A 12,716-nucleotide genomic window follows, 5' to 3' on the forward strand; every position below is an offset into this window, starting at 1 on the left:
TCAGTTGGCAATTTTTAATTAAAGTACTCAGTAAATGTGGAAGCAACAAATCTTCAGCTTTATGGAATTCCTAGATGGTCCAGTGGTTAGGACTCGGTGCTCTCACTGGTGAGGGCGGGGTTCACTCTGGTTGTGGAACAAGAGTCCACAAGCTGTGCGGCACGGCAGGGTGGGGGGTTGAGCGGGAGATGGAACAAAAGAAAAAAAACTTCAGTTCTGAGGCTTTTGTGAACTGCAGTTACTGGGAATACAGCCTGTAAACACGACATGGTGACACTCACTCCCATAAAAGCACCAAGAACCTGAAGCAGCGAGGCCCCATGTGTTGATTCAGCGCAGAGCTGAGCACCTGGCCATGACGCCCACCACCTGTGTGAGGAGCCGTTCAATCAAGCCCTCACTCTTAGCTGGATACACTGATATTCAGCAGTGAATAAGTTAAAACCATTAAGGCCTACAACAAGTCTACAGCTTCCAAATTTGGTGTAAGATTAAAAAAAATCACAGAGATGACTTATTTGATAGATTTCAGTTCATGAAAATATTTGAATACCTTTGTACTCACAGAGGTAAAAACCAATACTTGTGAAACATCTGGGCTAAAAAAGTTGGATATTTCAGTAGGAAAAAACCCAGACTTGTTCATAAACTCACATTCAGCAGAATCTGCTTTAAGCTTACTAGTATTTCCTTAATTAAAAGGTGGCTCAGTGGTAAAGAATTCACCTGCAATGCAGATGAGGGTTAAATCCCTGATCTGGGCAGATCCCCAGCAGAAGGGAATGGCAACCCACTCCAGCATTCTAGTCTGGGAAATCGCATGGACAGAGGAGCCTAGTGGGCTACACTCCGTGGGGGTCACAAAGAGCTTAACATGACTTAGCGACTGAGCATACAAAAGCCTACAGGGAGAGCCCATCAAAGGTGCCTACAATTTCAAGTTCATCGACCATAAAATGCAGCTTTGAGGAAGACTCCAGGCCACTGTATGAAAAAATGAAGCTAAGATAACACTGAAAAATGTACGTTCCTCAGAACAATACCAGTGACATGGTATTAGGGCTGCTAAGAAATGAAAAGATGTTAAGACACACAAAGAATATAATGGCTACACAGTCAAGATTAAATTGTTTTACTATTCTTTAATGTACCCAGGTATTGTTTTTCTTTTTTTTTAGAAGGAATTTTAGCATTGCAAATAGTTTTTGAATATCAGTAAAGGCCCACCAATATAAAATAAATGTGCTAATTGATATATATATATACACACACATTTTAAAATGATTTAATCTTCACCAATTTGAATGTCCCTTTCACTTCTCCACTGTGTACCAGCTTGGCCACTCACTTGCCTGGTGCCCTGGTTATGGTCACAGGAGAGGAGCGAAGCCACGGGCAGGCCACAGGGTGGGGGTGCTGAGCCCAATCTCACTCCCCACATCCTCAACCTGCTGGTGCTCCCCCCAGGTTAATCCCAACCAGAAGGCAGAGGGCAAGGCTGTGGTCCATATAGGGCAGGCCTAGGGTCAGAGAAGGGGGAGATCTAGGTAAAGGGGTCCAGCCTTGAGGTGGGTCGTAGGTCAGAGGTCTGGGATAAGCCCCAGGAAGAAGGAACCAGGTGCTGGGTCGAGGCTTTCAGAGCAACACTCTGAGGACCTCAGGGATGCTGGGAGATGAAAACTGGTCCCTGGACTGGACACATCAATCACTGAAGGGTCATCCAGACAGGGGGCACGGCCCCTCGACTACACAGCCCAGCAGAGTGTCCAGCTCACGGGCCTCCCCCCACCAAGCTCCTCTAAGTCCTGCCTGAGGATAAAGCATGTATAGGGCTGTTTCTCCTCAGGTGGGACAGCAAGGGCTCACTCATCTGGGTCTCCTCCTGCCTTGCTCCCTACCCACCACTGGAGACGGCAGGCACACAATAAATAGTTGTTCAACAAATTATGCTGACGAATTATTTCTTTAAGCATAAAAACAGAATCTTAGATCAGCTAATGTGTGTGTGCTCAGTCCTTCAGTTGAGTCTGACTCTGCCGACTCCATGAACTGTAGCCTGCCAGGCTCCTCTGTCCATGGCATTTTCCAGGCTAGAATATTAGAGTGGGTTGCCATTTTCTCCTCCAGGGGATCTTCCCAACCCAGGGATCAAACCCAGGTCTCTTGTTTCTCCTATATTGGAAACTAGATTCTTTATCACGGCGCCATCTAGGAATATCAGCTAAAACCAGATGCAATTAAAAATGTACTCTCAGAAAAGTACCAGGTTATCCCCAAGTCCTATTTTAAAACACTGGACACAACTAAAAAAAAAAAAAATCACAGTACCTCTGTACATCTATGACATTGCTGTCTTAGGTCAGGAGCAACAATTATGGAAAAGGAACAGCTACCTAGGAGTCGGCAACTGCACGACAGACGCCACAGACGAGGGGCACTGTGGCACCAGCACCTGCTGCTGCTCCCACCACAAGCCTCCTCCAGAGGGAACCCAGACACGGCCCTTTCAGTGATGCGAGCAGTCACCTCAACTCTATCCATCAACATTTTTTAAAAACCACAAAAACTGATTGTAAATGTGAAGCAGAGACCTGCCCAGCGCACCTTCGCACACACTCTCCAGGGAGAAGTACGTGGTCTGGCTGATGTAGCCTGCGCGGTCCATCAGTGAGGTCACGCAGCCGATGAGCACCCGGGGGCTGGGGTCCGACAGCCCCCCACCGTGGCTCTTGCTGTCATCGTCCCATTTATCAGAGACAGCTTCCACCTGCAAGACAGACAAACCACCACTTAGCACATGCTGAGGACCACAAAGAAAGCCAGATACTGGCCGAGACCCCCTATGAACACTGAGGCAAAAATCCCAGTGAAACACAGGCAAACCGAATGCAGCTGCATGGTGAGGGGCTGCACGTCGTGATGGAGAGGGGTTCCTCCCAGAACACAGACATGGCTCAACAAATGCAAACCAGTCACCACCATCCAGCAATCTGGCAGAACAAATGAAAAATTACATAGTTACCTCAGTTGGTGCAGAAAAGGCATCTGATAAAACCCAACACCTTTTTTATGATAAAAATACTCAATTAACTAGGAAGACACTGGAACTTCCTCAGTACTATAAAGACCACATATGACCCAATGCTCCTATGACACTCAGTGGTGAGAGGCTGAAAGCTTTTCCCCAGGATAAGGAAAAAGGCAAGGATGTGTGCTTTTACCACTTCTGTTCAACAGAATACTGAAAGTCCCAGTCAAAGCAACTAGCCAAGAAGAAGAAATTTTAATGTCCAGATTGGAAAGGAAGAAGTAAAACTATCTATTTAGAGTTGACATCAGAAGAGCTGACTCATTGGAAAAGACCTTGATGCTGGGAAAGATTGAATGAAGGAGGAGAAGGGGACGACAGAGGATGAGACGGTTGGACGGCATTACCGACTCAATGGACATGAGTTTGAGCAAGTTCTGGGAGATGAAGGACAGGGAAGCCTGGCATGCTGTAGTCCATGGGATTGCAAAGAGTTGAAGACAACTGAGGGACTGAACAACAACAAATGATCTAATATGGGCTTCCCTGAAGACTTAGATGGTAAAGAATCTGCCTACAATGCAGGAGACCTGGGTTTGATCCTTGGGGTCAGGAATATCCTCTAGATAAGGGAATGGGGCTACCCATTCCAGGATTCTTGCCTGGAGAATTCCATGGAAAAGAAGCCTGGCAGGCTACTGTCCACAGGGTTGCAAAGAGTCAAACATTACTGAGCGAGATCTTACATCCAGAAAATGCTAAAGAATCTACAAAACACCTGTTAGAGCCAATAAACAAATTCAGCAAAGTTATAGGATACAAAATCAACATACAAAAATCAGCTGTATTTCTATTTACCTGTAATAAATGATCCAAAAAAACTGAGAAAACAATTCCATTTATGATAGCATCAAAAAAGAATCAAATACTTAATAAATTTAACCCAGAAGGTGAAAGACTTATACACTGAAACTACAAATGTGACTGAAAGAAGTTAAAGTGTTACTCAGTCATGTTCGACTCTTTGCGACCCCATGGACCGGAGCCCGCCAGGCTTCTCCATCTATTGGATTTCCCAGGCAAGAATACTGGAGTAGGTTGCCATTTCCTTCTCCAGGGGATCTTCCCGACCGAGGGATCGGACTCAGGTCTCCCGCACTGCAGGCAGACTCTTTAACGTCTGAGCCACCAGGGAAGCCCTCACCAGGAAAGAAGTTAGAGAAGACACAAACAAGTGGAAACACACCCCACGTCCACAGATTAACATGAAGACATCAATACTGCCCAAAGTGATCGATGGAGTCGATGCAATCTTGGTCAAAATCCCAATGATGGTTTTTGAAGAAACAGAAAAACCCATCCTAAAATTCACATGGAATCTCAAGGGACCCTGAATAGCCAAAACAATCTTGAAAAGGATGGACAAAGTAGGAAGGCTCACCTTTTTTGATTTCAAAACTTACTACCAAGCTACAATAATTAAAAGACTGTAGAGACATACAAAACACCAATGAAACAGAATAAAGAGCCCAGAAATAAACCCTCACATGTATGGTCAAAAGACTCTCAACAAAGGTGCCAGACCATTCGAAGGAGAAAAGGTCTTCCATGTGGTGCAATCTCCTCAAGAAATAGCGCTGGGAAAACTGGATCCCAGCATGTAAAAGATGAAGTCAAACTCTCATCCAACACCATATTCAGTAACTATTAAAAAGTGGGTTAAAGATTTAAATTTAAGAGCTAAACCTACAAAACTCTTAGAAGAAAGCATAGGAGAAAAACTTTATGATCTTGGGTTATTTTTTAAATGTGACATCAGGCACAGGCTCATGTTTAAAATGATAATTTTAATTTAAATTAAAAGTTAAAATTAAATTTTAATTTAAATTAAATTAAAAAATAAAATATGATAATTTTAGTTTAAATTTAATTTAAATTTATCATAATTTAAAAATGATAAATTGGACTTCATCAAAATTTAAAACTTCAGTGCATCAAAGGATATTACTGAGAAAAGTGAAGAGGCTTCCCTGATGGTCCAGTAGTTAAGACTCTGCTTTGGAATGTGAGGACATCGGTATGATCCCTGGTCTGGGAAGATCTCATATGCTGCTGAAGAGCAACTAAGTCCCTGCACTACAACTACTGAAGGTTAAGTGCCCTGGAGCCCATGTTCTGCAACAAGAGAAGCCACTACAATGAGAAGTCAGAGCAATGTGACTAGAGAGTAGCTCCTGCTCACCAAAACTAGAGAAAAGCCCACACACAGCAACAAAGACCCAATGCAGCCAAAAATAAATAAATTTAAAAAGAGAAGTGAAAAAATCCACAGAATGGGAGGAAATATGTGTAAATCACACATCTGATAACAGATTAATATCAGAATATATAAAGAACTTTTATAATTCAATAAGAAAATAGTGATTAAAATATAAGCAAAGGAACTGAAAAGACATTTCTCTGAAGAAGACACATGTTGTTGTAAATGACCTATAAAGGCATGAAAAGATTTTCAGTGTTACTATTAGGAAAATGTAAATCAAAACCACAATAAGACACATTCACTAGGTTGGTTACTATCAAAAAAAAAAAAGGAAAATAATTCACGTTGGTGGGGGCCTGGAGAAAGTGGAGCTCTGTGCTGCTGGTGGGGAAACTGTGGTGGACTCTCCAGAAGTTAAATATAGGATTACCTTACACATGCTCAGTCTCTCAGTCATGTCCAACTCTTTGAAACCCCGTATATTGTAGCTCCCCAGGTTCTTCTGTTCATGGAATTTTCCAGGCAAGAAGACTGGAGGGGGTTGCCATTTCCTAATCCAGAGGATCTTTCTGATCCAGGGATCGAACCCACATCTCCTGTCTCCTGCATTGGCAGACGGATTCTTTACTACTGAACCACCTGGGAAGCCCACAGGATTACCATATGACCATTCAATTCTACTGCAAGGTGAAGACTCCAGAGTTGAAAACAGGGACTCAAAAGGTACTTTCCCTAGCAGGATTATCTACAACAACCAAAAGGTAGAGACAACCCAGATGTCCATCAGCAGGTGAGTGGAAAAACAAAATATAATCTATACATACAACAGAATGTTATTTAACCATAAAAAGGAATGAAGAGCTGACACTTGGTACGTGGATGTACTCTGAAAATAGGAAGTCCAATAAGGCAGATATAAAAGGACTAATACACGATTCCACTTACATGAAGCATCCCAGGATAGTCAAACTCATAGAGACAGAAACTAGAACTGTGGGTTATTATTTAGTGGGTATAGAGTTTGTATTCAGGACGAAGAAAAGTTGTGAAAGTAGTGATATGGGTGCACAACAACATGAATGTATTCAGTGCCACTGAATGGCATCAAGAAATTTTAAATGGTTAACAATTTCATGTTATATACATTTTACCATGATTTAAAAAACCTAAACAAAAAATAAGCCAATAAATCCAGAGGCTAGTAGAAATGAGCCAATTCCACAACTTTCACAGTGGAAGTCAGTTAATCCTACCTAGTGTTGGTAAATCAAGTGACATAGGCATCTTCCAGAAGAGCTAAAGACAAACAAGGAAGTACTGTGTTTGAAGAGCCAGAGTCCAGGTGGAGCACGAGGAGAATGCTGTTCCCTGGGGGTGGCATGTTCCAGACCACAGCAACTCCACAGGCCCTTCTGCCCCAATAGAGATGGTTTATGTTGGAAGCATCCGATTTGGCGCCACCAGTCATGTTCAGTACTTAAAATGTAGTTCATGAAACTGAGGAGTTAATTCTAAATTTTACTTAATTTTAATAAATCTAAATAGCGACATATGGTTGGTAGATGGTATGTCATGACCATTTAAAAAAGTAGTTGAACTCAGTAAGTTTACCAGATACCAAGTTATATACCAAAAATCAACAGATTTCCCATAAGGGAAGAAAAGGATTGAAAATACAAAATAAAATCATACTGATGATGAAATAAAATCAATACAATTCTCAAAAATAAACTTAAGAAGGAATCTGCAGAACATAAGTGAACAAAAAGAACACAAAGGAAGGCTTAAATAAGTGGACCTAATTTGTAGCTGGTGAAACTCGCCCTAATCCACGTCACTGGACCTCAGTGGATCCATGCACTCCGTGCTGGTCCAGGTCAGTCTGAGCCAAGGAGGAGAAACAGCAGGACGACTCTAATGTTCACCAGAATAAGAGGAGAGCCTGGAGAAGCCCCTCCACAGACAGGAAGAGGGAAACCAGCCTGCCACCCAAGGACGTGGCTGTGCCACGGAGTCCAAGTGAGGCATCAGGACCGACAGGGCCCAGACAGGGTCCCAGGTAGGTGGGATGCTGGGACCTTCCAACTCAGTAGGAAAGACTGGACCACTCAGCAGATGACTGGCAAGCTACCAGGAAAGAAACGTCTGGCTCCTTCTTTCAGTCCACACAGCCAATAAGTTCCAGGGAAATTAAACATTTAAATGTCAATAAACAATTTTTCAGAGGAAAACCTGAGTGCATGTCTGTACTGAGAAGTATGAAAAGCCTCTCTAAGGATTCATACAAAGCCCCAGAGCCACAAGAAACAGACAGACCCATTAACTACATGGAATGAAACTTAATCCTGTAATGTAGAAAGTTTAATTTTAAATAGCTGAATCTAACAAACAAAATGTATAAAGGACACTAAAATAACTCACAGGAAAAAAATGTGAATATTTAGTCTATTTTAAGGCTTAAATGCAAATTAAAACAATAAGATCATTTATGAAAGTGACTGGTGAAGATTTCAAAGATGCCTAAGTCCACATCCTTGCCAACATAGGTGACAAGTCTCTCATCCTGCTCCTGAGTATAATTAGCACAAAGTTCTTGAAGGATAATTTGATGATAACCATTAAAATGTTAAACATGCATACCCTCTGACTAACATCAGGGAATTAGAGCATAATACTACTATATTTTTTTAAAGAAAAATTTGCTGCATAGTAGAGTTCATTAATTATCTTTGCTAACTGGATAACAAAGGGTCCAAATAGCTATCATTTGTAACAATAGTTTTTTAAATGACTAGAAGAATAGATAACGAAGTGGTAACACTGATTTCCTCCATGGCACAAAACTATAGGTTGTCTCTGAGAGGAGGATGGTGGTGCAAAGCTCAAGGTGGAGAAAATTCTTCCTCAACAACTCAGGTCTTACCCGGATTGCTTTCAGTCCATTTGACACCTTATTTTCTTCCACAACCGCAATAACTTCCTGTCCGACATTTAGAAGCACTTTGCTAGTCACAGCCTCATTGGAGAAGTAGATCAAATCATCAATCATGCCATAATCACTGCAGTATCTTGTCACAACACCCTGGACAGTTTTCAACCTGGTGTCACCTGAGACAGGTAAACAGAAAGGTTACATTGACCACAAAGCAAGTGCACACTACAGTTGAGCCTCCCAGAGAACAGTGGAGCTCAGAGCATCCTTGTGGCTAAGAGCCCTGTGGGCTGAGAACCTCCCTGGAGAGCAGAGTGCTCAGAAAGTAGGGTTTTGGAGGCAGACTTCCCAGGTTACTCCAAGGGGCACAGGTGGTACGCACCATGGGTAGAGCTCTGACTCTAGAGCCATGTTGCCTGGGTTTGATGCCCAGCTCTTGCCCTGCCATGTGGGGAACCCTGGTCTAGGTCTGTGCCTGTCCTCATCTGTAAAATGGAGACAGTTACAGTCCAAGAGAGCTGTGTGAAGGTTATCACACGACAGAATGTGCAAAGCACAGACCTCTGCGTGGCTGGCACAGGCTGGGGGCTGCTTTAGAGCAGCAGTGGGGGAGTCACTACTGTGCACTCTCATCACCACTATTGTCTTTCTCATCACCAATACTACCAGCAGCAGGGGTAGGAGATCCAGTATTATTTCATCATACCAGGAATGGCTTCCTAGATGGCCCAATGGTGAAAGAAACTATCAGCAATGCCGGAGACCCAGGTTCAATTCCTTCTCAGGAACATCCCCTGGAGCAGGAAATGGCAAGCCACTCTAGTATTCTTGCCTGGAGAATCCCATGGGCAGAGGAGCCTGTGGGCTATAGCCCACTGGCTCGCAAAGAGTGGGACACAACTGAGCACTCAATCCCAGGCAGGCACTACTGGAAGAGTCTGGGCCTGGGGGGCAAGTCTGGGACAGAGCTGGCCTGCCCTCATCCACTCAGGAGACCTGGGCCTAGAACTCCTGCTCCTTCTCAGACCCAGAAGACACCCGAGTGCCCCCCGGCCCGGCTGGAAGCCCACTGAGGCCGAGCTGTAATCCTACTGCTGCTTGAGGGGCTGCATTGACAGACAAGGCCTGGATGGGTGAAGCGACCTGCTCCAGGCCGCAGTTTGCTGAAGAGGCCAGAATGCCGGCGGGGGACGGCTAATAGCACGTTGCGACAAGTAGTTCCATGACTGACGTTCTGGCTTCTCTTGCGGAGAATTTCCTGGTTTTGGAGGTTACAGAAAGCAACTAGAGACTCACTACCCAGCGCTCAAGTCTCGGACAGAAGGAGGGGTTGGGAGAAAATGACAAGAACCTTGGGTAATGTGTAATTCCGGGTGCCAGAATCACAAGTACTGCCTGGACTTCAGGAACTGGGTTCGAAAACAATTTCGAGAAGAGCAAGACCCCACGGACTAAAAGGACAGTTTAGGACAGCCGGGGTCACCCTTTCCAGAGCCGTCGACGCACCCAACTGCTGGGGCATGGACAGAGAGCGGGAACCTGTCCAGAGGGGCTGGTGTCAGGGCGCTCGCAGCGCGCGAAAAAACCAAGCGGAAAGGAGACACAGATCCTACGCTGGGAAGAGATCGCCATGAAAGAGACACGCCTCAGCTTCGAGGGAGAAGACAATATAAAGGTGACTCCCGGGTCTCTCAGACCCTGGTGTGGTCATGCCAACGCCCTGGGACCCGGCCCGGGCCACTCCCCACCCCCACCCTCAGTGCAGGCGCGGGAACCAGGCTTCGCGAGCCTCGGGGGCTACTACTAGGTCACCAGCCGCCCCCGCCAGGGCAGCGTCCAGTGAGGCCGGGCCGCCTCAGGGGCCGCGCAGCCCGCCCTCCCCGCGAGGCACCTTCCACGAGCTCGGGCCCCAGAGGCCCGGCCTCCTCCTCTGGGCAGTCCGCCTTCCTCCAGAAGAAGGAAACCACCTTGGCCGCGAGGCGCAGCATGGCCTGGGCGCCCAGCCTCAGCGCCACAGCCTGAGGAGCCCGCACGCGGCACGCCGCTCCTGCCGCCAATGGGCTGCCGCGCTCGCGCCAGCGCTCCCTGGAGCTTGGCCAATAGGGTTGCGGCGCCTGCGCCCAGCCGGTGGAGCTCAGCCAATGGGTGTGCTGCACGCGGAGAGTGGTGGGCGGTTGCGACCGTTAGTGCGGCCTGTGGGAGTGACGTCACGCCTGTGCTGGTGGGCGGGACCTGGAGCAGGTTGGCCGGGCTTCGTGCAGGCAAGCTGGGTAGGTGTGCTTGCCTCCTTCTGGGCGCGAGCCGGCTGAACGTTTGGCTGCTCGGTGCTGGTAGGTGTAGCTTTGGCAAATGTTCCTGGTGGCTCAGATGGTAAAGCGTCTGCCTGCAGTGCGGGAGACCCGGGTTCGACCCCTGGGTCGGGAAGATCCCCTGGAGAAGGAAATGGCAACCCACTCCAGTGCTCTTGCCTGGAAAATGCCATGGACAGAGGAGCCTGGTAGGCTACAGTCCATGGGGTCGCAAAGAGTCGGACACGACTGAGTGACTTCAGTTCACTGTATCAAGTTGGAGAAGTACCCCCTGCCCACTTTTCTGAGAGTTCTTACAGTGCTTGGGTGTGGAGTTTTCTCAAATGCTTTCCCTGTATCTAGTGTAATGACATCTTGTTTTTTCTATTTTAGCGTGTTGAGAATGAATTACATTGATTGAATTTTCAAATGTTAAGAAAGAAAGAAAGTGAAGTCACTCAGTCGTGTCCAACTCTTTGCGACCCCATGGGCTGTAGCCTACCAGGCTCCTCAGTCCATGGGATTTTCCAGGCAAGAGTACTGGAATGGGTTGCCATTTCCTTCTCCAGGGGATCTTCCCAACCCAGGAATCGAACCCAGGTCTCCCGTACTGTGGGCAGACGCTTTACCATCAGAGAAATGTTAAACTACCCTGCATTCCTGGGAAGCTCAACTTCCCAGGTCATGGTGTATTATCTGTTTTGTGTATTGATCCAGCTTGGTGATATTTGATCAAGGGTGGTATGTTTGTGCCTGAGTGATGAGGAATTTTTCATTTATTGCGGTGTGGGGTAGTCCTCCGGGCTTAGACCTGATTTGGCTTGAAATCTGTGCTAACTGGAACAGCCTGCCTCGTGGCCTATCAAACACATATATCTGTTTTAACAAATTCAACTTTTATATTAGTTAAAGGGCTGTTACCGATATTCAGCAATATTGCATGAACTTTGGTAATTTTAAGGGATTTGTCCGTTTTAGCCAACGTGTCAAATTGTTGGCATAAATTGTTCATAGTATTTCCTTACTATCCTTTTACTGTCTCTGTGATCCACTGTGATGAACCATCTTTCATTCCTAACTTTGGTAATTAATGTCTGTCCTCTTGTTTGTCTTCATCAGTCTAGCTACATGTTTATCAATTTTATTTATCTTTTCAAAAAATATCTTTTGGTTTCATTGACTTTTTTCTATTCACTATTTCCTGCCTTCTCTTCCTCCCCCTTCTCTTTCCCCCCTTCCACTCCTCTTCTCCTTCCTTCCCCTTCTTCTAGTTTGATTTGTGCTTTTCTAACTTTTTAAGCTGGAAAATTAGATCATGAATTTTGGAATGGAACTTTCTTCATTTTTAACACAAGCATTTAAGACCATATATTACTCTAAGCACCAATTAGTTGCATATACAATATTTTAAAAGTTTTTGTTTATTTTTGGCTGAGCTGGGTCTTTGTTGATTCGCGTGGGCTTTCTCTAGTTGTGGCGAGCAGGCTTCTCACTGCGGCGGCGTCTCTTGTCGCAGAGCATGGGCTTGTGGCTGAACCGTCCCGTGGACAGAACTCCTGCTCTCTGTGTTCTGTCTCAGGTGAGGCAGCTGCACCTCTCAGGCCGGGAACCTTCCAGTCCCCGGACTCCTGCTCCCCTCATCTCGCATCATCGGATGGCAGGTCAGCTTGACTTTTCAGTCTGTCAAGAATCTGGTGGCTTCTCACCACCCCGGCGGCTCCCCCTCCATCCCACCAACACCTGCTCTCAGCGGCTGTGCCACGGCCTGTGCTCCACCCAGCTGAACGCTCACTCTCCTGCCCTGCAAGTGCATCTCGGAGTCAAAGCCACAGCCGTCTCCACGTCCTCAGGAGCCTCATGCCTGGGTGCCTCATCTGCACCTTGCCTCGCGGGGTCACTGTGCCCACCGCCCTCCAGCCTTGCCATGACCTCAGTGCCTCTGCACCTGGGGCGCTGCTGCTCCCCTGCCCTCCTTGCCCCCCCCCCCAGTGAGGCCTACCCTAACTCCCCCAAGTAGCCCCCCACACCCTCCCTGGACTTATTTGCCATCACAGAGGAAGCCAGGTGCATCACCACAGAAGACACCCGATTAGCCCCTGTGTGCCCCATCAGGCTGTGGACTCCACATTGGAAGGGCCGTGGCCTGTCCCGCTCATCCCGCAAGTGTGTGCTGAACGGCGAGGTGAATGTTGATGCATGAGCAGG

The 12,716-nt window shown here is 46.4% G+C and overlaps 1 protein-coding gene across 2 annotated transcripts in view; it reads right to left on the bottom strand.

The window, feature by feature from the left end:
• The window catches only part of MOV10L1 (Mov10 like RISC complex RNA helicase 1), a 66,294-nt gene extending 56,066 nt beyond the window's left edge, over positions 1 to 10,228 (bottom strand). For both annotated transcript variants that reach the window (XM_043882421.1, XM_043882422.1), the window contains exons 1-3: positions 10,115 to 10,228; positions 8,215 to 8,399; positions 2,605 to 2,767 (exon numbers count right to left, since the gene is read on the bottom strand). In XM_043882421.1, coding sequence (XP_043738356.1) covers positions 2,605 to 2,767; positions 8,215 to 8,399; positions 10,115 to 10,211 — 445 coding nt within the window. In that variant the 5' untranslated portion in view covers positions 10,212 to 10,228. The remainder of the gene's footprint in view (positions 1 to 2,604; positions 2,768 to 8,214; positions 8,400 to 10,114) is intronic.
• Positions 10,229 to 12,716: the final 2,488 nt, after the last annotated feature.

Source organism: Cervus elaphus, chromosome 22 (genome assembly GCF_910594005.1).
Source record: "Cervus elaphus chromosome 22, mCerEla1.1, whole genome shotgun sequence".
NCBI lineage: Eukaryota > Metazoa > Chordata > Mammalia > Artiodactyla > Cervidae > Cervus > Cervus elaphus.